This window comes from Barbus barbus (assembly GCF_936440315.1).
Source record: "Barbus barbus genome assembly, chromosome: 45".
NCBI lineage: Eukaryota > Metazoa > Chordata > Actinopteri > Cypriniformes > Cyprinidae > Barbus > Barbus barbus.
The window spans coordinates 22,615,724-22,639,836 of record NC_136723.1 but is presented as its reverse complement, the minus strand read 5'-3'; the positions used below and the strand labels follow the sequence as shown (position 1 = coordinate 22,639,836).

Here is a 24,113-nt window from a genome sequence, read left to right as displayed (position 1 = left end):
GAACTTGTCTCCGGTGACATGCAGGATCATCATGACTTTAATAATCCTCAGTTTTTGAAATTCCGCATATGGAAATATGCATTACATTTACCTATTTTATGAACTTTCATGGTGGAAAAGTAGAAGTAAAAAAAAAATTAGCCTTTTTTTATTTTATATTATATTTTGATGTTAATGTGTATAAGTAGTCTGTAAACTAAAAAAAAAATTGAGAAATCTTTTTTTTATAAGTAAATAGGCTAAATAAACTATGAGCTAATGAATAAACAAAATGTTTATTTATATTATCATTACAATTTAGTACATTTGTATCATTTCAATTCAAGTTCAACTGCATGTGAATATGAACCATCTTTTATTGACCGTTTTGTTGAACTCTGCCCCTGGTCTTCAAGATTTTCCTAACTTTGAATGAGGAAGCAGCCATTCAAACTACACTGACCACAAAAACTAGCCTCAGTCTTCCCAGGCTCAATAATATCATTGTCAAACCGATTTCCTGACCGCTTCGGCCAAACTTTTTCTGGCTCCTGAATCCTCATCGACGAGGCATGTGATCCAAAGTGTTGCAGGCCGGTTAAACCTCAGAGAGCTGTGGTGCTGCTTGCGTTTGCGCAAACAATAGAGTGAATGAACGCTGTGTGGAATTGGAGCGCATTGTCAGCGGTTTAGTAGGTTGTTCAGTGTTTTCCTGAGCTGAGCTGCACACGCAGCCTTGTCTTCTCCTCCGGCGAGTTGGAGCCAGATCTGCTGGTTTGGAAGGGGGTGGTGGGTGGGGTAGAGGGGGGGGGGGGTGTATGTGACACATCATTGGCTTGGGCTGCACATACAATCAGTCTCATCATTGTAACCCAGCATGTAACCACGTATTGGGCTGATAACTACGTCCAACACACAAGGATTTGTTCATGTTCTTGGAGTAACAAGCCAATGCGTGTAGATCTCCAGCTGTCTTTTGTAGACGAAAACAAGTGTTTCTTCTAGTTCATTGGGCATTGGTGAAGGCGTACAGGTGAGTTTCTTCACTGTCAGTCTTTATTTAGTCTCGGGCATGTTGACATTTGAATCTCTTCCAACAGGCAAGTTGAGACGGTCGCTGTTGAAGGATCTTGTTTCCTTGTTGTGGAAGCGATTTGAAGTTGCAGTGTTTGCTTGGTGTCTTGAAACGTGACATCAGCTAAAAAATGATGGACTTGTACATCATTTAAAGAGGCCTTAGCTTATAATGATGTTGTCCTCTAAGGTTCCTTAGGTTTGGCAAATGACACTTTGCTTTTTAATAGGCATGTATGGTTTCATGAAGAACTTTTAATATCCATGCATCCAAGGGTTCTTTGTAGTGGAAGAAGGTTCTTTAGAGTATTAAAATGTTCTTCACACTAATAAACAATGGATTTTTAAAGATCTTTTTGCTGCAATGTTCTTTGGGTAGCCCAAAATAGTTATTGTATGGCATCACTGCAAAACCTCCTTTTGGAAACTTCATTTTTAAGAGTTGTTTTTTTTTTTTTTGAGATTAAGAAGGTTCTTAAAACTTGAGCCTTTATTTTCTACATGTTAGAAGATTCTGCAATGGATGTGAGTTCTGTTGGAAGAACCATTTTCAGCTGTCTTGAGTTGGTTCTTTGGTGATGAAGAAGCACTTTGATGCATCATTACAGGTTCTTCAGATGTCAGGATTGTAGGTACATAAAAACCACTAGAACACTGGTTTTCTCAAGTAAAACCTGAACCTTTATTTTACAGTTTTTGGTAATCTGCATATTTGTCTTCAGGGCATCTTTTCCGCATAATAGTTTAATCTAAATTAATCATTTATAATGCTTTTACTTATATAGAGTGTCACATTGAAGTATGTCACCTGATAGACTCGCGTAGCCAGACCTTCAGACTGACGGCTGAAGGTCTGGAATCCATGGCAGCTTTCATGGCCAGGGCCCTCCCATGGAATGTTAAAGAACGCGACACGCATATCTCCCGGAAATTCTGTATAATTCAACCAATCCGATGACAACTTTGAAACTCCTGAAGTGTTTCCACTTTTGTGTGCCGTATGCATCAGACGTTCAGCCAGCAGTCCGTGGGCTGAGACTAGTCACCTGAAGACTTGATGTGAAGACATTTGTGTACACTATACACATTATTTTGAACATTGTTCATAATTTAGGCCTACCTTGTAAAATGTTTTTGTAAAATGTACGCTTTCTTTAAAGTTCAGTGTTCAGTTAGGAATTGTATATTGTTTTGTAGGAAGTCTCTAATTTCTTATTCAAATAACTCACAGGTTACTGTTGTGAGTTGGTGACCATTAGCATTTAGACTAGGGGTGGGACAATAAATCGATATGGCGATATATCGCGATCCTTCTCCATGCGATACGAGAATCGATATCTAGCGCCAAATATCGATATTTTCATTAATACATGTTGATAAGCAGTTAAATGTGTTGGTTTACACACAGAGAAAAGTGTAAGAAGTCCAAGAATAAAATGATTAATTTACTTAACATGTAAAAAATTGATTTACAGAATTTTTTTTCCCTGTTTTCTAACAGTTTGGACTTGAATAAAGAAAGAACTTGCACTTAACCTTTTCACAGGCATTTTTTTTTCATAGTTAGACCGATATTGTCATGTATCATTATATAAAAAAAAAAGTGAAAGTGACGGGACATTCAGCCAAGTATGGTGACCCATACTCGGAATTCGTGCTCTGCATTTAACCCATCCAACGTGCACACACTGCAGTGAACACACACACACCGTGAACACACACCCACCCGGAGCAGTGGGCAGCCATTTATGCTGCGGCACCCGGGGAGCAGTTGGGGGTTCGGTGCCTTGCTCAAGGGCACCTCAGTCGTGGTATTGAGGGTGGAGAGAGCGCTGGACATTCACTCCCCCCACCTACAATTCCTGCCGGCCGGAGAATCGAACCCGCAACCTTTGGATTACAAGTCCAACTCTCTAACCATTAGGCCACGACTTCCCTTATATGATTGTCTAGCAATATATTGATTATCGCAGAATTGCTGTACCCTGCGATTCCCACCCCTAATTTAGACGTAAATTCTCTTAATTTTTTTTATTTGTTTGTTTTACAGAAAAAAGAATTTTATTTAATTTAAAAGTATTTGCTAAGGCAGTTAATGAATGGAAGAAACCCATAACCTTAAAGTGGAAGTGAAGCAGTCAGTCAAGTTTACATTATTTAGTAAATTGATTTCTACTTTAATAGTGTTTGTTATATATTTTTTAATTAATGTAAACTTTTTAAAGAAAAAAGGATGTTTGCTTATAGCTTTTGGAGCAAGGGTGCCGGCATCTTGCAGTACCACCACATGTGACGTCACGGGGTTGGTTCGCTCCGTTGGCCTGTTAAGTAATATAACACCATTCCTGGAGGCCTTCCAACACTGCACATTTTGCATATTTCGGCAAAAAAAAATTTGTCTGAATTTTGCAGCATAGGTTTTTTGGAAGGTTGTTAGGTTATCTCATTCCCTGATCTTTTAGATCAGGAAGAAAATTGCGAAATGGCAACAATTAGTGTTTGAATGAAACTAGAGCAATTACAGCATTCTGAGCAGTTATCCACCTTGTCATGTTTCCTTGAAATACCTGTTTGATCCATTGCAAGAGTGTTTTTTTTCTTCTTCAGATCTGCACAATGACCAAAACCTTTCATTATGATCTGTTTGCATGCATCTTGCACCCATTGTACCTTGTCCCTGGAAATTTTGACAAATCTTTCTTGTCTTAGATTATTTAATGTACATAAACTTGGATTATGTGTGATTTAGTATAATAAAAGGAAGTTATTTGGAAGTTACAAAAGCGCTGTCATTAACTTTAGACTGAGGAAATGGCGTATATACCATTATTCTCATGCGTAGATTCATTCTTTTTGGTTTCCTAACTGTTGAGTGTTGGACAAGAAATTGATATTTAACGCCAGTAGAGTAGGGTCTCTCAGGACTGTTAACCCAGAGCAGTGATTCACACACTCTGCTGCATTGCTTGTAAAAGGCGTTGGCTTCGCTTTAACATTCTTGTGTAAACGAGAATGCATAAAATGCATGAATTACCCTGCAGTTTGAGAGTATTGCTTACAAAACACACTTAGCTGTTACACAAAAGTACAGCGATGACGATTGTTTATTGGCTGCTGGCAAATAGAATGTTTTGTATATAATGATACTACTACACTGCATGTAGCATCTGCAAGCAGCCTAATTACAGTACATGCACATGCATGTCATATATGTAAACAATTTGCTCGCAGATAAATGTCCCAGATGTTTCATGTGTTGTCAGGAGTAATTATCAGTGTAAAATCTTCTCTTCAAATGTCTTGAGGCGTTAGTGTCTGTAGTTCCACGTTGTTTATTCTGTGTCTGGTTGCAGCCGGCGTGTTTCAAACACACAACCTGATGCATTGATTACAATCCAGAGAAGATCGTTCCACAATGCTATCATTACCCGGTGCCATCTGCGAGAGGGAGTTGCATTTTTGAGCTGCACGGAATGGAAAAGCCTGCATCAGTTTTTCCAGCATTTGTTTCTTCAAAATAAAGCATCAGGTTTTGACAGTCGAGCTCCATTGAGGAATTCTGGGTTGTTTCCTGGAGGCAGAATAAGCGTAGTCCATAAGACATCTGTTGGAGGAATCGTGGGATTGTGAGGTCAAATGTCTGATTGGAGGAAAGATCAGAGCTTTGTCTCGTTTGTCTCTGATCAGTTTCTAAGGCCAAGTTTATTGGGCTTTGAAGCACATCACAGAACAGCGATCTGTCTTTGTGCATAAAACATCTTTTTGGAGGTTTGCCGGCTGCTATTTTCAGACTTTTTTTTTTTTTCTTTTCAGATTTACCCATCATCCATCAGGAACTACAAAGATTGTTCTTCTGGCCATTTAATTATTTGCAACCTCAATTAATCTTTTATATCGAGTCACTCTTAGCAGTTATATTCATTTGGAAAGTCTGTATGGTCTGTGAATGTCACAAAATAAAGTGTGAGACAAATGCTGCGTTCCAAACTTTTACAAAATTGTACCTGTAGCTATAAACACTTTGAACAGTCATTTGTCATTATGACCTTGCTGCATGTTTAACTGTGAGAATAGCGTCCAATTATCATATTGAACATAATTTTATTTAGCTATTTTTAACAAATTATTTATATATGCCTTGATGTTTGGGTATCAGATCAATATAATTTATTGGCAGTCATACTGCTGACTCTTTATAGTGCTTTTTAAAATAGGCTTTTTATTTTATTTTTATTATATGAATGCTGATAAATCAACCCCACCTCTGTGGCTTAATGTTAAATACAATTAAAATATTTAATTATATTCAAAATATTTATAATTCTAAATGTTTAAAGTCTTATCTTTTGCTGTATTTGTGAACGACATATTTTCCATTAAATTATCAAATTAAGTTTACTAGCATGTATCATTTCTTTATTTTGATGGTTCATTGTAGGCCTATATATATATATATATATATATATATGGCTCTTATAATAAAATTAGTCTTACTTACAAAATGTAGATTGATATCTAATATCCCCAAAATTTTCCATATTGGTGCATGCCTAGATCAAATTATAAATGGAGTTTGCAGTTAATATCACAGTTTATTCATCTTTCTGTAAAAGGAAGGTCAAATTAAGTGCACTGGATTATAGGATACAGTATACACATTACACATACACAGTTTTATCTGGTCATATAGTACATTTTAAAGTACATTATGCAAAAACATAAGCAGTATAGCAAAATGCCATTCTGAACCCAATTTTACAATATCTTCATGGAAAAAACTGCTTTATTCTGCCTGTATTTTGAGGCAGCATTCTTCACATACTGTGATTAGTGTAGACTTGAGCTCAGGAGCTGTTGATAGGTGCAGTGTGACCCTGAGTAACTTTCACCTTTCCCAGCTGTTTGAGGCAAAACCCCCATTAAACTAACAGTGTCAAAGTGGGCTTGATTAAGTGTGATTGTACCTGAAACGGTGGAGGCGGTTTGGCACATAGACGCTGATTAAATGAATGATTTTGCATTTTTAAACCAAACTCTGGTTTCAAAACTGACAGGTTTTAGAACTTTTGAAGGCTTATTTTGCTCTGAGGGCGCACCCTGCCGAGAGAAACCATTGGCTCTGAAACTCAAAGCAAACGCAGGCGTCTAAATGAGTGGTGATGGACGTTATGTCACCTGAAGTGACGCACGTACCGCTGCAGAGAAGGTTTCTCAGAAGAGTTCTTAAAGGAATAGGTAACCCAAAAATGATTATTTATTTTTTTTACACTGTTCTACTAGAGAAAAAACTTCACCTACATCTCGGATGGCACGAGGGTGAATAAATTAACAGCATTTTATTTTTTTATTTTGGGGTGAACTATTCCTTTAATTTCTCAAACTGCTCAGATTTGTTAAGAAACCCAAGGTTTGCAACAAGAGTCAGAGATATCAATATAAACGCAACAATTTGTCATCTAATTCTTCCAAGAGCAAATGATCTGAGCTGCTTTTATAGCTCTAAACTCGTACCGAATGTTAACTTTGGCCCATTTGCTTCAAATATATTTTTTCCCCCCAAGGACAAATTTTAGGAGAAACATCCAAAAAGTCCATACTTCAACTAAGTATGAGAACTCCATTAAAACTAATGAGCTGCGAAATAGAAATAACATTTTCCTCTGGGTTATTTAAAAGAACTCAAATCAAGCTAAAACTGTCGTCTTTTTCTCCAAGACTTGAGTGATTGACTGTGATGGCATCTCGACAGCTCTTGATTCTGAAAGTTGCTCGGTGCTGGCAGACTGATGCTGATTTGTATTGAGACTGCGTGCGATGAGCATCGTCTATTTCAATCAGCTCCCAGATCAGGCAGACACCAGCTATTGAGCGTGATTTCACGCGGCACACATTTTTCCATGAGATCATTCTGTATATTGGGATGAAACTGTGCTGCTGGCGGCAGCTTGACGACACGATCCAATCCGACTCCTTATGAATCAATATCAATGATTAAATTCCCAATGAGATGGAACTGATTTTGAGGACTGACTGCGTAGCACATTCGAGAGCCATGGGTACTAAAATCCATTGCTGGCACCATCAAAATGAGGATTTTCTTATTAGACGTGAGCATTTGGCAATAACTGAGCTCCAGGGTGTTTATGATCTTCGTGAATTTTAATATAGTTAATTATTACTCATAACAGTAGCTTAGTAATGGTGCAGAGCTCTTGTGTGGTTGCAGAAGATGGAACTGCTCTCTGCTTGCTTATTTTCTGATAATGCTGGAAACTGGTTACAAATGATTATGATGATCTGCCCAAGCCATCATTTATTGTTTTTAATCTTGTTTCGACTATTTATGTCATCATTACACATATCGAATTGGCCTCTCTCCAGTCATAAATCTGTGATGGCACTGAAACATGACTCACTATGCTTAATTAACTAGCTTGAGGCTGGGAAATCAGCTGGAGAACTGATCTCTAGTAGCTCAGCAGCGACACCTATTGGAATTAACTGACCCTGACATGAGAAGTTATTATGACTCGATACTGGTTATGAAATCACTGTAGACCTAGTCTTTTATTTGGGAATAACACCCATAAAATGTCCTCATTACCTGCAAGATATTTCTGAAATGATTGTCACACCTGTTTGTGTGAGTCTATAAACAGCAGAAAAGCATCTCTTGTGTAGCAAATCAGAAAATGTGAGCTTCCTCTTTGCCTGTCAATCAATTTGCGCACTTGGTGATATTGGGTTGACTGAATTATTTTTGAATTTTGCATTTTGGAATGAGTGTTTGGTCTAGTTTAGTAAAAGTAAATTGTTTACAGATAAAAAAGGTACAAAAAATTTACACATTTGAATTTTTTTTCACCCCTATATGGTACCTTTTCAAAAAGGTAAAAATCAAAAGTTCAAAAAAGTCGTGGAGACATCCCATAAACCCGAAGACTCAGGTGCTAGACAAAAATAAGGTAGATCCAAACAAAAGAAACAAAATGTCTACACACAGATATATGTGACTGCTCCAAAGAAATTTTATTGATTCAAGTACAATGTATCGACCATCAGGTCTTTGTCAGGCACCCGAATCAATAAAATTTAACTTGAATCTATAAAATTTAACTTAAATCAATAACATTTCTTTGGAGCAGTCACATATCGGTGTGTGGACATTTTGTTTGGATTTACCTTTCAAAAAGGTAACACTCCAGTGACCGCTTTCATACCTTGTGCTGTAAATAAAAAAAGATTATTGGATTATTTAACAAGAAAATACTCTTTCGGTTTTTTACTTCAAAATTTCATGTTAATTTCAAAGTTACTTGCCGTTTATTAATTTATTAGCAATTTCTGAGTGATTTTTCAGTGTAGTATAACTAGTATTTCAAAGTAAAGCAATGTAACACTGAAATCACTGAATGTCCTGAATCCCTAAAATTATAAATAAATGCTTTTTTTAAAGTGTAGAATTTGATTTTATTGGCTTGTTGGCTTTTTATAAATCTGTATGATCTGCGAAATGTCTAAATATAATTGTAAGAAGTAAAAGGTCTGACTTTTTCCCTTGGAAAGAGTGCAAGTATTCAGTTTCACAGTATATTATTTCCCCCAAAAATAACATTTTGGTAATAAAGTACAATTACTTTACATTCTTGATTCAACTTCTTGGCTTGAGCTGTTGTTCAATCTTGCTTAAAATAATAAATATTCTACATTAGATAATGTAATTTCAAATAAAATTGATTTGATGTTCCTAATCCCACCTTGATCTGTTGCAGTGTCTCCCAGATGTAGATACTTATGAAACAGTGTTCTCCAGTAAGCTTTCTCTGTTGCTCTATATGATGAGGTTATTCCCTCAGCAACCCAGGTAATTTTAAATACTGATTGGATCAGGTTGTATTTCAAACCCCAACTTAGTTGTCTGGAAATTGGTTCATTTTTAATATTACAGTTGAGAGATTGTGAATCAAAATAGCAAACCTGAAATGACGTAGTATTGTATGTTGTTTCTCCTCCATGCATCATAATATTGGTTTTGTTACAGTAGGTTCATAGTAGTGTCAGACAGCTCACAAATGTACCGCCTACAGTCCATTCGCTGACCGTCTGACTGCACACATAACTGGGAAGCACTTGCAAACATGCCAGTTTCCAATCAGATTGCATTAATTGTTATGCAACTTCCTGCAGTCTGAGTGCACAGGACTTTATCAGTCTGCATGGCAACAAAGTTGTGTGTTAAAGTTACCGGACTGCAGCACTGAACACTTTTGTGGAAGAACTAATCACTGGATTTACCAAAGTTTGCCAGGTTAGTGCCATCACATCTTTGAAATATATTTGGTGTTTGGTTTGAGACATTAGGAGCAAGTAAACTAGATGGGCAGAACTGTGAAATAACCTGGGAAATAATCCATATTTAGGTAGGTGATGCATAACATTCGTCAACAAGAGGATTTTAGGTTAAAAGGCTTTTAAGTGCTGTGACTTGTCACTGTTTCTTTCATCCGTTTTGTCACTATAGTTCATTTTAAATGGTGTGACATCGATGTGACAAATTTGTTTTAGAAGAACAAAATATTCCATGTTATCCCTTATTACTCATTTATGATGTTTGTAGAGACAGAATTTCTGATTTCTGTCAATTGCCTTCTTTCCATGCTGGTCCATGCTGTGATGCCAAAAGTCAGCAGACAGGAAAATATTACAATATATTGAAAGATGTACAGCTGAATGTTTGCCAATGGAAAAATGCTTTTTGCCCCCATATTGATTGATATACAGGTACATCTCAAAAAATTTGAATATCGTGAAAAACTTTTTTGTAACTTATTTCAAAAAGTGAAACTTTCATATATATATTTTAGATTCATAACATGTAAAGTAAGACATTTCAAACGTTTTTTTGTTTTAATTTTGATGATTAGAGCTTACAGCTCATGAAGGTCAAAATCCAGTATCTCAAAATATTAGAATATTTCCTAAGATCAATCAAAAAAACTATTTGCAAAGCAGAAAAGTTAAAGTTCTTTAAAGTATGTTAATTTATCAATACTCAATACTTTGTCAGGGCTCCTTTAGCACAAATTCCAGCATCAGTGAGGAATGGCATGGAAGCGATCAGCCAGTGGCTCTGCTGAGACACTATTGAGCCTTCAGCTCGTCTGTATTGTTGGATCGACTGTTTCTCATCTTTCTCTTGAAAATATACCATAGATTATATGGGGTTCAGGTCAGGCTTGTTGGCTGGCCAATCAAGCACAGTAATATCATGGTCAGCAAAGCACTTAGAAGTGATTTTGGCTCTGTGGGCAGGTGCTAAAGTCCTGCTGGAAAAGGAAATCGGCTTCTCCATAAAGCTTGTCAGCAGATGGAAGCATAAAGTGCTCCAAAATCTCCTGATAGATAGGGCCCTATGAAATCCGTTTTATTTTTTCTCAAATTCCGTTTTGTTTTTTTTCAAATTCCGTTTTTTTGGATTTATTTTTAGCCCTTTCGGATTTTTCGGATTTTTTATTTTTTTTTCACTTCTAAGCAGTATTGACCTTTTAAAAATTCAGTTACACAAACTCACAATTCAGCTTTTTTATTTAAACTGTTAATAAAGCACATTCAAAATTCTCCAAAATTCAGCCAAATCTCTGGCCAAAAATAACAGTAACATGAAGGTAACAGTTACAAAGTAGGGTTGATGAATATTAAATTAAAGAATAATTGTAACCATGCTGCAGGGAGACAGAAACATTGAAACAACGATATGTGCCTGTCAGAACGCCAACACAAAGACATATTACAGTCAATTAATGTCAATATTACAACAAATAAACAGTCATATTACATTCAAAATTGTCCTATATGTGCTGTCACAGAACGAAACGGCACAAATAATTGGGGTGGAGATGGGATAGTGCGAAAAAAAACTTAGCGTGTGTTGATGTGCAGCCTAGAGTTTTCTTGAGCTGCTCCCGCTGAGTGTCTGGCCATTACCGCCCACTCCCGCAACGTGTGTGTCCCGCTCCCGCAAACATTCTAATATTGTATATCATTTTCGCGCTATTAATAAGTGAAATCACATTTGAATGAGCGCTCGCAGTTCATTTCACTTTCGATTACACGATCACGCACACTCTGTGTAAAGTGAGCACATCTTTACAGTGCGTGAATTAGACACGTTGATATTCTGATCATATTTATTTCCAAGAACATTTTACCAATTCCAAACCACATCAATCTTATCAGGAGCCACTCGCTTCGACATTTTTTTTCCTTGCGCGGGAACGTAAGGACGTATGGTTATTAGGCAACATGTTTAACAATGCCATTTGGCCACGGTTTAGGTAGAGACCTTTCTACGTTTGTTGTTTTAAACTGAAAAAATGAGAAAGAAGTAAAAAAAAAAATTATTTAATGTCAACAAAATATATGCATATTCCGTGCGATTCCGAGAATTCCGTTTTCATGTGTAAATTCCGTGATTCCGTCCGCGTTTTCCGCATCACGGAAATCATAGGGCCCTAGATAGACGGCTGCATTGACTCTGGACTTGATAAAACACAGTGGACCAACACCAGCAGACGTCACAGCACCCCAAATCATCACTGACTGTGGAAACTTCACACTGGACTTCAAGCAGCTTGGATTCTGTGCCTCTCCACTCTTCCTCCAGACTCCAGACATTGATTTCCAAATAAAATGCAAAATTTAAATTTATCTGAAAAGACGACTTTGGACCACTGAGTAACAGTCCAGTTCTTTTTCTCCACAGCCCAGGTAAGACGCTTCTGGCGTTATTTCTGTTTCAGAAGTGGCTTGGTAGCCCTTTTCCTGAAGACGTCTGAGCGTGGAGACTCTTGATGCACTGACTCCAGCTTCAGTCCACTCCTTGTGAAGCTCTCACAAGTGTTTGAATCAGCTTTGCTTGACAGTATTCTCAAGCTTGCGGTCATCCCTGTTGCTTGTGCACCTTTTCCTACCCAATTTCTTCCTTCCAGTCAACTTTGCATTTAATATGCTTTGATACAGCACTCTGTAAACAGCCACCCCTTTCAGTAATGACCCTCTGTGACTTACCCTCTTTGTGGAGGGCATCTATGATTGTCTTCTGGATCATTGCCAAGTCAGCAGTGTTCTCCATTATTGTGGTTTCAAAGAACAAGAGATACCCTGAATTTATACTGTAGAGATGGTGGTTTAATGAAACTCAAATATAAATATTCTAATATATTGAGATACTGGATTTTGATTTTCATGAGCTGTAAGCTCTAATCATCAAAATTAAAACACTTTTTTTTTAATGTCTTACTTTACATGTTATGAATGTAAAATATATATGAAAGTTTCACTTTTTGAAATAAGTTACAAAACAAATCATTTTTTCACGATATTCAAATTTTTTGAGATGTACCTGTATATCAATATGGGGGCAAAAAGCATTTTTCCATTGGCAGACATTCAGCTGTACATCTTTCAATATATTGTAATATTTTCCTGTCTGCTTTTTTTTTTTTTGACGTTTTTATTTTTTAAACAAAGAAGCCTCTTCTGCTCACCAAGGCTGCATTTATTTGATCAAAAATACAGTAAAAATTTTGTAAAAATGTGAAATATTATTACAATTTAAAATGACTTTAATTTATATGAATTTTTCGTCAGTGTCACATGATCCTTCAGAAATCAATGCTAATTTGCTGGTCAAGAAATATTTCTAATTATTATAACAGTTGTTATAAGTGCTGCTTCATTTTTGTGGAACTGCGATGGAATTTTTTTTAAAGATTCTTTTTTAAGAACCGCATTTACTTGTAATGAAATCTTTCGTAACATTGTAAATACTATCATTTTTGTTTAGTTGAATGCATAAAAGTATTATTTTCTTTAAAAAAAACTTATCTCATACATTTGAATGGTAGTGGTTACAGCAGGTGCTAATGAGACCATTCCTCAAATCGAATCAACTTTGGCGCATCAGCGAGACCGTAACTAAAGGCCTGACGCACAATGATGTCAGGAACGGCCTCCAAGTAAGCTTCCCCCCGAGAGGAACGTGCTCTGGCTGCTGCGTCTCGCCGCGTCTAAAATTCCATTCAGACGGCTTAATATCCTTCATTATCATTTCTGCCCCCTGGTTCATTTTCCATTTAATATCAGCGGCTGTAGCAGTGAAACTGAATTAGTGCACTCTAATGGTATAAAATCACACAATTATCCGAGGACTTTTTGAAGTGATTTAGAGAGTCTTCAGGAGCGCAGGGTTGGTTTAAAGAGCGGTAGGGGATCGCAGGGACTCTGCTGGCTACGGGTTCTTATCGGTTTTAGAAATAACCCACGGTGACTCACTGCATTGAAGCGTCAATCTTATCCGTATGTGACCATGGAAGAACTTCTCGTTATTGAAAAGAACTTGACTTGTTATTGTAGCCAGTTCAGCGCAACACTTTCCAACCCCACCCACGCAGATCTCGCTTTACATCACAGGCCCTATTTCAGCGAGAAACCTCATAGTGACTTAAATGACATGTCATGACAATCAGCAAGGACTTTTCATGTTTTGTTTTCTTCCTCTGCACCATTGTGTGACTGTCAGCAAAGCAAAAGGAATCATTTCCCATTTGTATTGAAAGTGGCTGGAGACCGTGTTCGTCACCAGACTTCTCGTTTTAGTTGTTGGATTATAATCTATCATTTTTAATAACACAGTCTGTCTGTTTATCGAAATAGCAAAATGTCATCAAAGCCCAGGGACGTTGCTGTTTCATGGCTCTTAATTGAGTTCTCAGTTGTTGTTCATTTAATTATCAACTTTGTCTCAGATGTCTAAAATCTAAAATTCATCGGGAGAAATAAACAGGCACACGTGAGTCAACAGCTGACACAAATGCAGCCCAGATTATTTGTTGAGAAATGTTTGTTCATATTGAGATTTTTAGCTTTTGATTGCACACGTTGAGATCTCTTTTGAAACCCTTGGAGAAATATCATGTGAGATTACTCTTTATTTTTCGCATCAGGAGAAACATTTGAGAAGCAGGAGACTTCAAAGTCAACATTAAATGGACCTGATTTATTTTTAAATTTTTTAAATTAAATATTTGTCTTTTATAATCTTTCATCTTAATTTCTTCTTTATTCTTTCGCCTTCCTTCGCTTATGCTTGCTTTGACTTATGTATTTTTCAACCACCTGACATATAGAAACAATTTCCACCGTCCAGTCGATTGTGAATCAGTGTTTTAGTTTGATTTATTGATATTTTAAATATTTGTTACATTTTAATTTTAGTTTTTTATCTTTTTAATTGTATTATTATTATTATGTCTGTATAGTTTTATTAAGTTTGAGTAACACTTTACAATAAGGTCTCATTTGTTAACGTTAGCCAGTGCATTGGCTAACAAGAACCAACAATGAAAAACATATTAGTAAATATTGAATTTAACATTAAAGGTTAATAAATGCTGCAATATTCTTAGTGTCATGTTAACTAATTTTAACAAATGAAACCTTATTGTAAAGTGTTGCCAGTTTTGTTTGATTTAGTTTGGGTTTTGTGTTAGTACTTTTAAACAAAATGAAAATGAGACTTTATGCTGATTTTGAGCTATTTTAAATCAATTTTAATATATTGTTTTAAGTTATTTTTGTGTTTTTGTATTTTTGATTTTCATGCACATTTTTATTTAGCTTTCATTTATTTTTATTTCAGTTCATTTTAGTACTTCGTTATTTTATTTTTCAGTGTACATTATCTAATATTTATAATGAAATTCCAATGATTTATATAATGTTTATAACATAATTAATCATTTTAGTTTTATTTAACAGTAACAATACCGTTCCCAATGGATGAAATAAGTTTTTAAACACTGAATCCAATTTTAGTATGCTATTTATCTCAAAGATACACCACAGATGGTTTTCATGTTGACTTCAAACAGAAGTCCCCATTTGTACTTTTTTTTTTTTTTTTTTTTTTTTTTTTTTCTAATCCACCAAATCTTCTAAATCTGTGAGAAAGCATCGAGACATTAAGGAGATCACATTCTTTTAAGCTGATTTGTCACATTGTCACTCAGTTTTCCACAAACGTGAAGCGGCATCAGGCTTTCCGCCGTCACATCCCTTCATCTCTCTTCAGTCTTTCATTTCCTGTAGGTAAATAGGGAAGAGGCTGCAGGAGATCTCAGCTCATCTTACAGTGTAATTGTTCTGTGCGTGGCTGTCCTGAGTTTTCGTCAGGTGTTGAGAACGCCAGTGGAAGAGCTTAGAAATCCTTCTCTAGCTGATGAGGAGACCGATGAAGAGGCTGGCAGTCATTTCTTCTCAGTGTTTTTCGTAGGTTTAAAGTGACAGACTTCCATAAAACTTCTTCAGGGCTTCAAGTCTTTGTTCGTTTGATGGTTGCATGGGCTGAGGCTGCGCTGGTGGGCTGCTTTGGACATGTGATGAGTTTTTCTTCTCTTTGTTCAATCTGTTGCTGATTTGCATGATTTGCTGGCTCAGGTTTGTTGCATTACTCTACAAAGCTGGATTCATCCCAACTGTAGTCTTAGAGTGGGTGTTCAGCTCGTCTGTCCTCATTTTAATATTAACTCTGACCCCATCGCTCAGTTTTAAAACCTGGCGAGTTTTCTCACCGACTACTCTCTATGAAGTGTCTAATTTGAAACTCTCTTCATGGGCAGAATCATTAGCGGTCTCGCAAGTAGCCACATAAGTAGTGACATGATTTTAATAGTTTGATGTTAGCATGTTGATTAGCTGACAACTTGATATATAGTTTGTGAAGAAAACAAAAAAGTGCACAGATCGATTGGGTAAATTAATGAATGTTAGCAATTATGCGTATAATTAACATTTCTCTCGACTTCTTAGGTGAAACTGAATTTGTTGCAGTGCATTTCGGGATTGTCATATACATAAAGTATGCAGTATGCACCTTAGGCCAAAATGTGACGGGCTACCTTTTAAGCCATTTTATGCTATCATAATGCATTCATTCATGCATTTATATATTTAATTGTGCGTTCATTTATAAATTTATTTATACATCGGTTTTGATTTATGCATGTATTCATTTGTGTACTCCTTGATCAATTTGTTTATTTATACATCTCCCTTCATTCATTCATTCATTCATTCATTTGTTTGTTTATTTGTAGATGTTTGTTTGTTAATGCATGTATTTATTTGTGCATTCCTTTATACATTTTTTTATTAATACATTATGCATTTATTCATTTATTTATCCATGCATGCATTTGTTTATATGTATTTATTCATTTATTCATTTTTGCTTTTCTTTATGCATTATTTTTTAAATTTACACAAGTGTTTATGAATTCATGCATTTATGCAATTATTTCTACAATGATTCATTCGTATATATATATATATTTATTCCAAAATATGATGCCTAAAAGTATTGTTTAGATGGCCAGCTTGCCACTGTTGGAATTGAAGCAGAGATTCATTGACTATTGGTGTCCTACACCTTACCCATGTATAAAGTGCTTTTACTGCATGTATTTTGACTCTTTGACCAGCTTTGTTCTTGTTTTTCTCTTCTAGCACTTTGACTGTGTGAAGAATTACATGCTGGAGCATCTCGCAGGATGAAAAAGATTGATTGCACAGCGGCAGACTCTCCAGGGACTGTGAGTGAATTTCAGTACTACTGTACAAAGTTTAAATGAGGAATAAATCCCATAATGTGAATCTTGGGAATTGGGGTGAAGCAATTTTATTATGTTCCACTAATTTGTCATAGAGAAAGCCTGTTGGCTGTAGAACAGCCACCAGAGCCTGCGTTCTTACAGTATGTTCACTGCTTTGACTTTTTGAATTTAATTGCAATCATTCTTTGCCTCTGAGGTTTGATGAATCATTCTAGGAACTAGGTTGATGCATGTAATACTCAAGACTTTTTGCAAGGAAAAACGATTTGCAGCAAAGTTTAAAGGAAAATGCTGATAAATAAAGCAGAATAAATGCTGATGAAATGCACCTCTGATTTCACTCCTTACAGATCAGCGGCACCAGAAGCAATTACACTGCCTCATTTAAAGTCCAAATGAAATCAAAGGGACTCTATTTACTTTCTCAATACACAGTATTATTGTGAATGATTCACCAGTGCATGCATGCTATTCCCCCCAAAAGTTGTTTGTCTTTATAATCTTTCTTTAATATAAATTCCAAATAGTTCCAGAAGAATAAAATAAAGTCCTGTTCTCATACGCAGAAATAAATTATCAGTATTAACTGATAAGTAAACGGGTTGCCATTTCATCTTGACTTTTTGCCGCAACATTTTCGTTTAGTTTAAGTGCACTGTAAAAAAAAGATTTTAGTATGTTTTACAAGAAAATATTTTTTCTAAATTAAAATGTCACTTTTAATTTAACGTGTTACTAGCTGATTGTTTCTGATTTGTAAAATTTACTTGACATTTCTGAATGAAAATTGCTTCCACCTCAATTTTTGTAAGTGAATAAAAAATAACTAATACTAAATAAGGAAAACTTATACATTTATTAAAAAAGACAACTTAAAAAAAAAAAAAAACTATATAGACATTTTCAACCCCCCCCCCCAAAAAAACAACAACCCTAAAACTAAAAACTAGGCTAAAACTAATTGATCAAAATCTAATATATACTTATTACTGAATACTATATAGACTTATAAAAAAGACTAAAAAATAAAAACTATATAGACATATTTTCAAAAAAGTAAAATAAACAAACTAAAACTTGATAAACTATAAAGACAAATAAAAAAAAAACAAGCTAAAAAACAAATACTAAATCAAAACAATTATTATTATTAACAATTATAAAAAACAACTAAATAATCTAAACATTTTAAATGAATAAACTTTATAGATATTAAAAAAACAAAACTAAATCAACAAAAACTAAAAACTGAAACAAACAATCCCTGAAACCAAATGAACAAAATCTAAAAAACAAAAATGTAATAAAAATAGTCATAATTTAATTAAATTAAAATGAAAACAGATCATATAAAAATGATATAACACTATAAGTTTAAATGCGTTTGTCCCATATAATTCCCAGTGTCAGCTCGAACAGTCCATGCACGTCCTTTGCTAAATGTAGCACAGTGTTTGGGTCAGTTATGTGATTTGTGATGGAAGTGTGTGCCACCATCGGAACGCTCTAATGTGACAGAGGGTGCGAGATCAACAGACCCGCCACATTCTCACTCCTCACGTCAGTTTCTGCATCGCCGGGCAGCATCAACGTCAAGCGTGACCAGCAGTGCAGCTGCAAATCGTTTCTAATGCCTTTAAATGAGGGCACACAGCACCACCAGCAATGACGAGCGTGGCTGCGTCAGCCGCCTTTAAGTGCTTTTATAATTACGTGTCCAAATGGCATCTCAGAGTGATGCTGCACGGGCTGGAGGAGTCACGGTGGAGCGCGACTTCCGGCAGAAATGAAAAATGATTTGTCGCAGTTGTTTCTTCTAGACAGCAATAAGGGTAACGATGAAAGTCTCTTGCTCTTATCAGATTTTCTTCTGAGAAACAGCCCTTATTAATCTCAGAGGAGATCTCAACCTTATTTTTAGTTGCTCAAGATATGAACTATATGAATATGAACATTTCTCACCAGATTCTTCCACCAAATGATATTGTTTTTATAGCTCTATACTCTTACTGAGCACCAATCATAGCCTCCTTTGTGTATATTAGGTTTATCGCTATCTAAGAATAAAACCACAAAATATTTTCATTAAATAAAATAAACATTAACTGAAATAATATAAAATCTAAAAAAAACTTAAGCTTATTTTATTTCAACTAGTTGCCAAGATTGCCAACATTTGTTTAGTTTAAGTTATAATGCACTGTAAAGTTTTTATTTTTTTTATTGTTGGGCTATATTTTGCAAGAAAATATTCAATTACAAGATATTTATTGCAATGCATTACTTGCTGATTATTTCTATTTACATTAGTCAACATTTGAAGTGGATCAAAACCTTTTATCAAAGTTGTCCTAAAACCAAAATGCGTTCTTGTCTTAGGACAACTTTGAACTTTTTTGATCCACTGCAAATGTTGACTACTATATTTGTATTATTTACTTGCAATTTAAATAATTCTTCTACATCAAATTATTTTGTTGAATAAAAATGAACTAAAACCACAAAAAAATGTAAACTTAAAAGCTGTGTAGATTTATAAAAAAACAACAACAAGAAACCTTAATAGTAAAACTAAATAAACTGAAACTAAAAATTAAGCTTAATAAAAACTATATAAACATATTTTAAAAAATTAAAACTAAAACGCAAAAAAAAACTATATCGATATATTAAAAAATTTAAACTTAATAAAAACCAAAAAACTTTCTTCTTTTTGTTCTACGCACCTGAGAATTTTGTTTGTTTTCAGCTCACACAATTCCTGCTTGATTAATAAAAACAATATAGAGATATTAAAAAAGTAAAACTAAATAAAATAAAAAATAAAACTTAATAAAAAGTCTTAGTCATTTCTTAAAAAGAACCTAATAAAATGAACAAAACCACAACAAAATGACTTAAACTTTAATTAAAGCAGGAAAATACTACTTTTAAGTCTGGTGTATTGAATCACCTGGAGCGCAGCAGCAATGTACCACTATTTTCCTCAATCAGCCATCTCCTCCTGTAGCTTTGTCATCGACGCGCTGTGATTGGCTGATTCTTGTAAAGGCCACAACCTGTTTTTTTCAAGCCGTGCTTGACAACGTGCCCTTTTGACAAAAGCGGGTTATTCATAGGTTTGCGTTTATCCATACGCAGGCATGTCATGTAGCATCTGTCTGTCAGATAGACGTCAGCATCCTTTGATCCTCACGCACACACATTTCTGCTGACCTCAGAGCAGTACATTAGCCTCGATGAGGAGTCCCACATGTTTGATTGCATCCTGATAGCTCCTGATTCAATCAATCTGATCTGATTAACAGTAATAGAAGAAGATCTTACCAGTAGCGGCCTGAATATCCCAGATCAAAAGACGATGCAGCATCTGCCTTTCAAACACACTCAGCAGCCCACTTATCAAACAAACGCTCTTCCTGGATCTTTGTAATAGAAAATTATTATGGTGTTCTTTCGCATAAACGTACACTAGCCATGATTATCTTGGTCGAGTAAATCTTACAAAAACATGTACAGGTCATATTTTGCCACTGAAGAAAATATATTTTGCATAGAGAAAATTAAGCTCATGTTTGGGACCATGTGGATTTTTGGCATTTGATTGATTGACTTGATTGATTGATTGATTGATTGATTGATTGATTAATTAATTCATTAATTAATTGATCGATTTAGACAATTTAGACTTTTTTTTTTAATAATAAAACTGACAATTTTTTTTGTTAGAAAATTTAACACATCCCTGCAATTGATTGATTGATGTATTCTTTATTGATTGTTTTAGACTATTAATAGTTTTATTTTGACTATCTACACAATTGTTGCCGGTTTATTTATTTGGACTAGTTATGTATTTGTTTATACTTATTTTGACTCTTTTTGATTAGAATAATTCTCATTACTGTAATGTCTCTGGGTATTTTTCTTTTCATATTTTTTATGTTTATTCTCACATACATTTAAGACCATGTAGATTGATTGATTGATTTATTCCTACTATGTGTTTATTCATTCTATTTAATTATACCTTCTATTTATTTATTTATTTAATTAAATAATTCTTTATTTAGACTTGCGTATAAATACTGCTCTGAAAAATATGGCTCATTTTCTGTATGCAGAGATAATTATTTTGCTTGATTATGTGGTGAAGAGTAACTTAGGCATGCTTCTGACAGGTTTTAAGAGGTTCACCCAGTCACGTGACCTCGTTTGTCAACCCTTTGCGATTGAAACTCCAGCAGCACCTGAGGGCAGCGGGAATAACAATGACGACTTTGACATGGTGCTTCTGTGAGCTATAGAGAGATCTGTATGCATAGCAGGCAGTGTCATTCTTCCCGTGCTGTATACAGGCGCAGGTCTAATCGTGGCAGTGTGGACATGTGCGTACAGTACATCCCCTCTGGTGGTGGCAGAGATTGTCTGGCCGCTGTTGCTGCATTGCATTAGGCTCAGGCCCTGACGGCTGTCTGGATGACGCGCTGCTAGTGTACGAGCTGCAGTAAAGGGACAAGGGCGCCCACACACTGCAGAAAGCACAGAGTCCAATGGCCTGTCAGAGACATAGTGGATCTGACTGCATACCCTTCACCCATCCCTGCCACTTACAATATCAATGATACCGCCGACCCATTTTAACAAGCTCTAGCACTGCTTCCTCACACACAGTGCTGCCTGCTGTCCTGTTACATCTGGAAAAAAACTGTGTTTTGTTTTAGAGGACAACTAGACTTCTGTGTCTTTTGAAGAAAGTACGATTGCTGCTTGTGACTGCGAAACTTGCAGCCACTGCTGATTTAGCATTGGCAAGAGCGTTCTGTTGGTTGCTAGTAGGGATGCTCTGATATGAAAATTTTGGCAGATACTGATAACTAGGCATGCACGATATTGGATTTTTGCTGATCAGATATGCCGATATTTTTCAACTAATTTTGGCCGATAGCCGATGCGATACCAATATATAAGTTGTTCTTAGTTGCTAAGTGCTTGCTAGGGTTTTCTGTTAGTTTGCTGGGCATTCTGTGGTTATGCAGTATCTAGAGTGTTGTAAATAGTTGCTATGATGTTTTGGGTGGCATTCTGAGTGCTTGTTAGGTGGTTGCTGTTGTGTTTTGGGTGGTTGCTAGGTGGTTGTTTCAGTATTTAGGTGGTTTCTTTTTGGTTTTCATCAAAATAACCCAAGTCTAAGTCTCTAGATATTACACAGGTCTCTCCTCCAATGTAAATCAGTCTTTTTTCCAGATCCGTTTTATTGTCCACCAGGCGAAAATCTTAAGTCCAGACAAAATGAACAGTACATATCTGTTTTAAGTATGAACAACAGCAGTGGTGAAGCTTCCCTTAGCGAACACCTCTCATTATTATATAGACTTGAGGCGGCCCTATGAAAACACAGTCTAATTATCATGATGGACTTTTTATTTGATTGCTCTGTTAAATCCAGGTAGCGTGCAATTTTTTCAGTTGTTTCTCTGAATAGAATTGCTTATTACAGGATGACCAATGCGCCACAGAGCAGCAGAAAAACAAATAATAGCGCAAACAATAAGTGCCCCCAGGGAGAAACACGTCTCTCTACACAGACTTTCAAAAGAAGATGCGCTTGACCTACTTAAGAACACTCATAAATTCAATTTAGCCGAGACCGGCAGCACGAATGACCCGGCTCAGAGCGACAATAAACACCAGCGTGCAGCAGATGCATGACTGCTTTCATTTGGTTTCTCCAATTATATCCTACACCTTATGCATACATTTGTATGTGGTTTGCAATTTTAAACCAGTTACGCAAATGGTCTGGTGCTGGAGGATGAGGACTATTGAGCCGTGGCCACACATTTAGCATGGATAATCCCTCTTCATTGTGCAGTCACTAACGAACCCTTGAGAGGTGAGTCTAAATAGACAGCTAATGTCTGTAGGACACGCGCAGCCACGTGCGCTTGTGAACGGAGCATGTTTGGGCAGTCCAAAATAACCCATTGTGGTGATTTATTCTTCACCACAGCTGGATCTATAAACAGCAGATGAGTATCTGGTAATTGGCTGTTAAATCAATAAGAAACCATGATGTCAGCGTACTTTACAGCGTAATAACCGGGGCGTGTTATCAGATTCGTCTGTACGATTGTGTTCAGGCTTCCCTCTTAATTGCTTTGCTTATTAGCCGTTGCTAATGATGATTTATTACATAATGGGAACGCTACGTAATACGATGTTATCTCACCACCACACTGGAACACCAGACGTTGACAGACGCTTCATTGATGAACTCCCATTGGATCTCAAGTGAAGAATAGCAAAAAAAAATGAATTGCAAGGTAATGGATTATTCGTAATTTCCTGACATGTTGATTCTAATTTTCAGAGATTCTTTCAGGTTCAGAAAAAAACTTTTTTGCCTGTGTAGGATTCTAAAATGTGATTTCTTTGTTTTATTTTAGGTTTGTCAGATAAGCAGGTTCTGGGTATTAGTGTTGTCATGATACTGGAATTTCTATCTTCGATACGACAGCTTTAACAATATCTATATTCAATACCATTTTCGATACTGCGGGGAAAACTACCATATAGATATTTTGGTCCCAATTTATATTAGGTGGCCTTAACTGCTATGTACTTCAAAAAATATGTACAATGTACTTATTGTGTTCATATATTATATTGCAAAACACTTGCTGCATGGATACGGAGGTGGGATTCGGGTAAGGTTAGGGACAGGTTTGGTGTTATGGGTAGGTTTAAGGGTGGGTTAAAGTGTAAGGGTTGGGTCAACAGTGTAACTATAAATGTAATTACAGAAATTAATTGTAATTACATGCAGGTATTTAATAAAATATAATTACAATGTAAAAACGTATGTACAATAAGTGCATCGTATCAAATGATTCATTTAAATGTAAGTACATTGTAGTTAAGGCCACCTAATATAAAGAGGGACTGATATTTTTATTATCTAAATTTTTTCGATAATGTGGGTAATTGTTTTGCAATAGCTTACAAAATGGAGGAAGCTTTATTTGAAATTGAAATTTGCAAATCATAAAAAAAAAGAAAAAAAAAAGCAAACAGTCTGGTCTGAACAGATTGGCTGCTGCCTGACAAAAGCAATGCATTCTGGTTAGAAAATTTGTCTGACTTTGATCGGCACTGCAGCCACCTTACGATCACATATGCCTATGTCAGGCACTGCAGTTGCTCAAAACGGCTGCGAAAACGCCTTGATGACGACACTTTTTCTCATTGGTTAGATTCTGTGATGACAAGCATGATGTATTTTGCGTGTTTATTCTAACAATTCAATTCCAATAATGCTCACAAATCTGTTTTTATAACAGTACATCTTTTTTAGTGTAGTCGCACTGTTATATTGAGTCACGTTTA

General features: G+C 35.8%; 1 protein-coding gene across 1 annotated transcript in view; it reads left to right on the top strand.

The window, feature by feature from the left end:
• LOC306864152 (3',5'-cyclic-AMP phosphodiesterase 4D-like) overlaps positions 1-24,113 on the top strand; it is a 41,815-nt gene that overhangs the window by 3,039 nt on the left and 14,663 nt on the right. The window contains exon 2 of the mRNA XM_079407898.1: positions 16,618-16,703. Within this exon, the coding sequence (XP_079264024.1) occupies positions 16,662-16,703 (42 nt within the window). The 5' untranslated portion in view covers positions 16,618-16,661. The remainder of the gene's footprint in view (positions 1-16,617; positions 16,704-24,113) is intronic.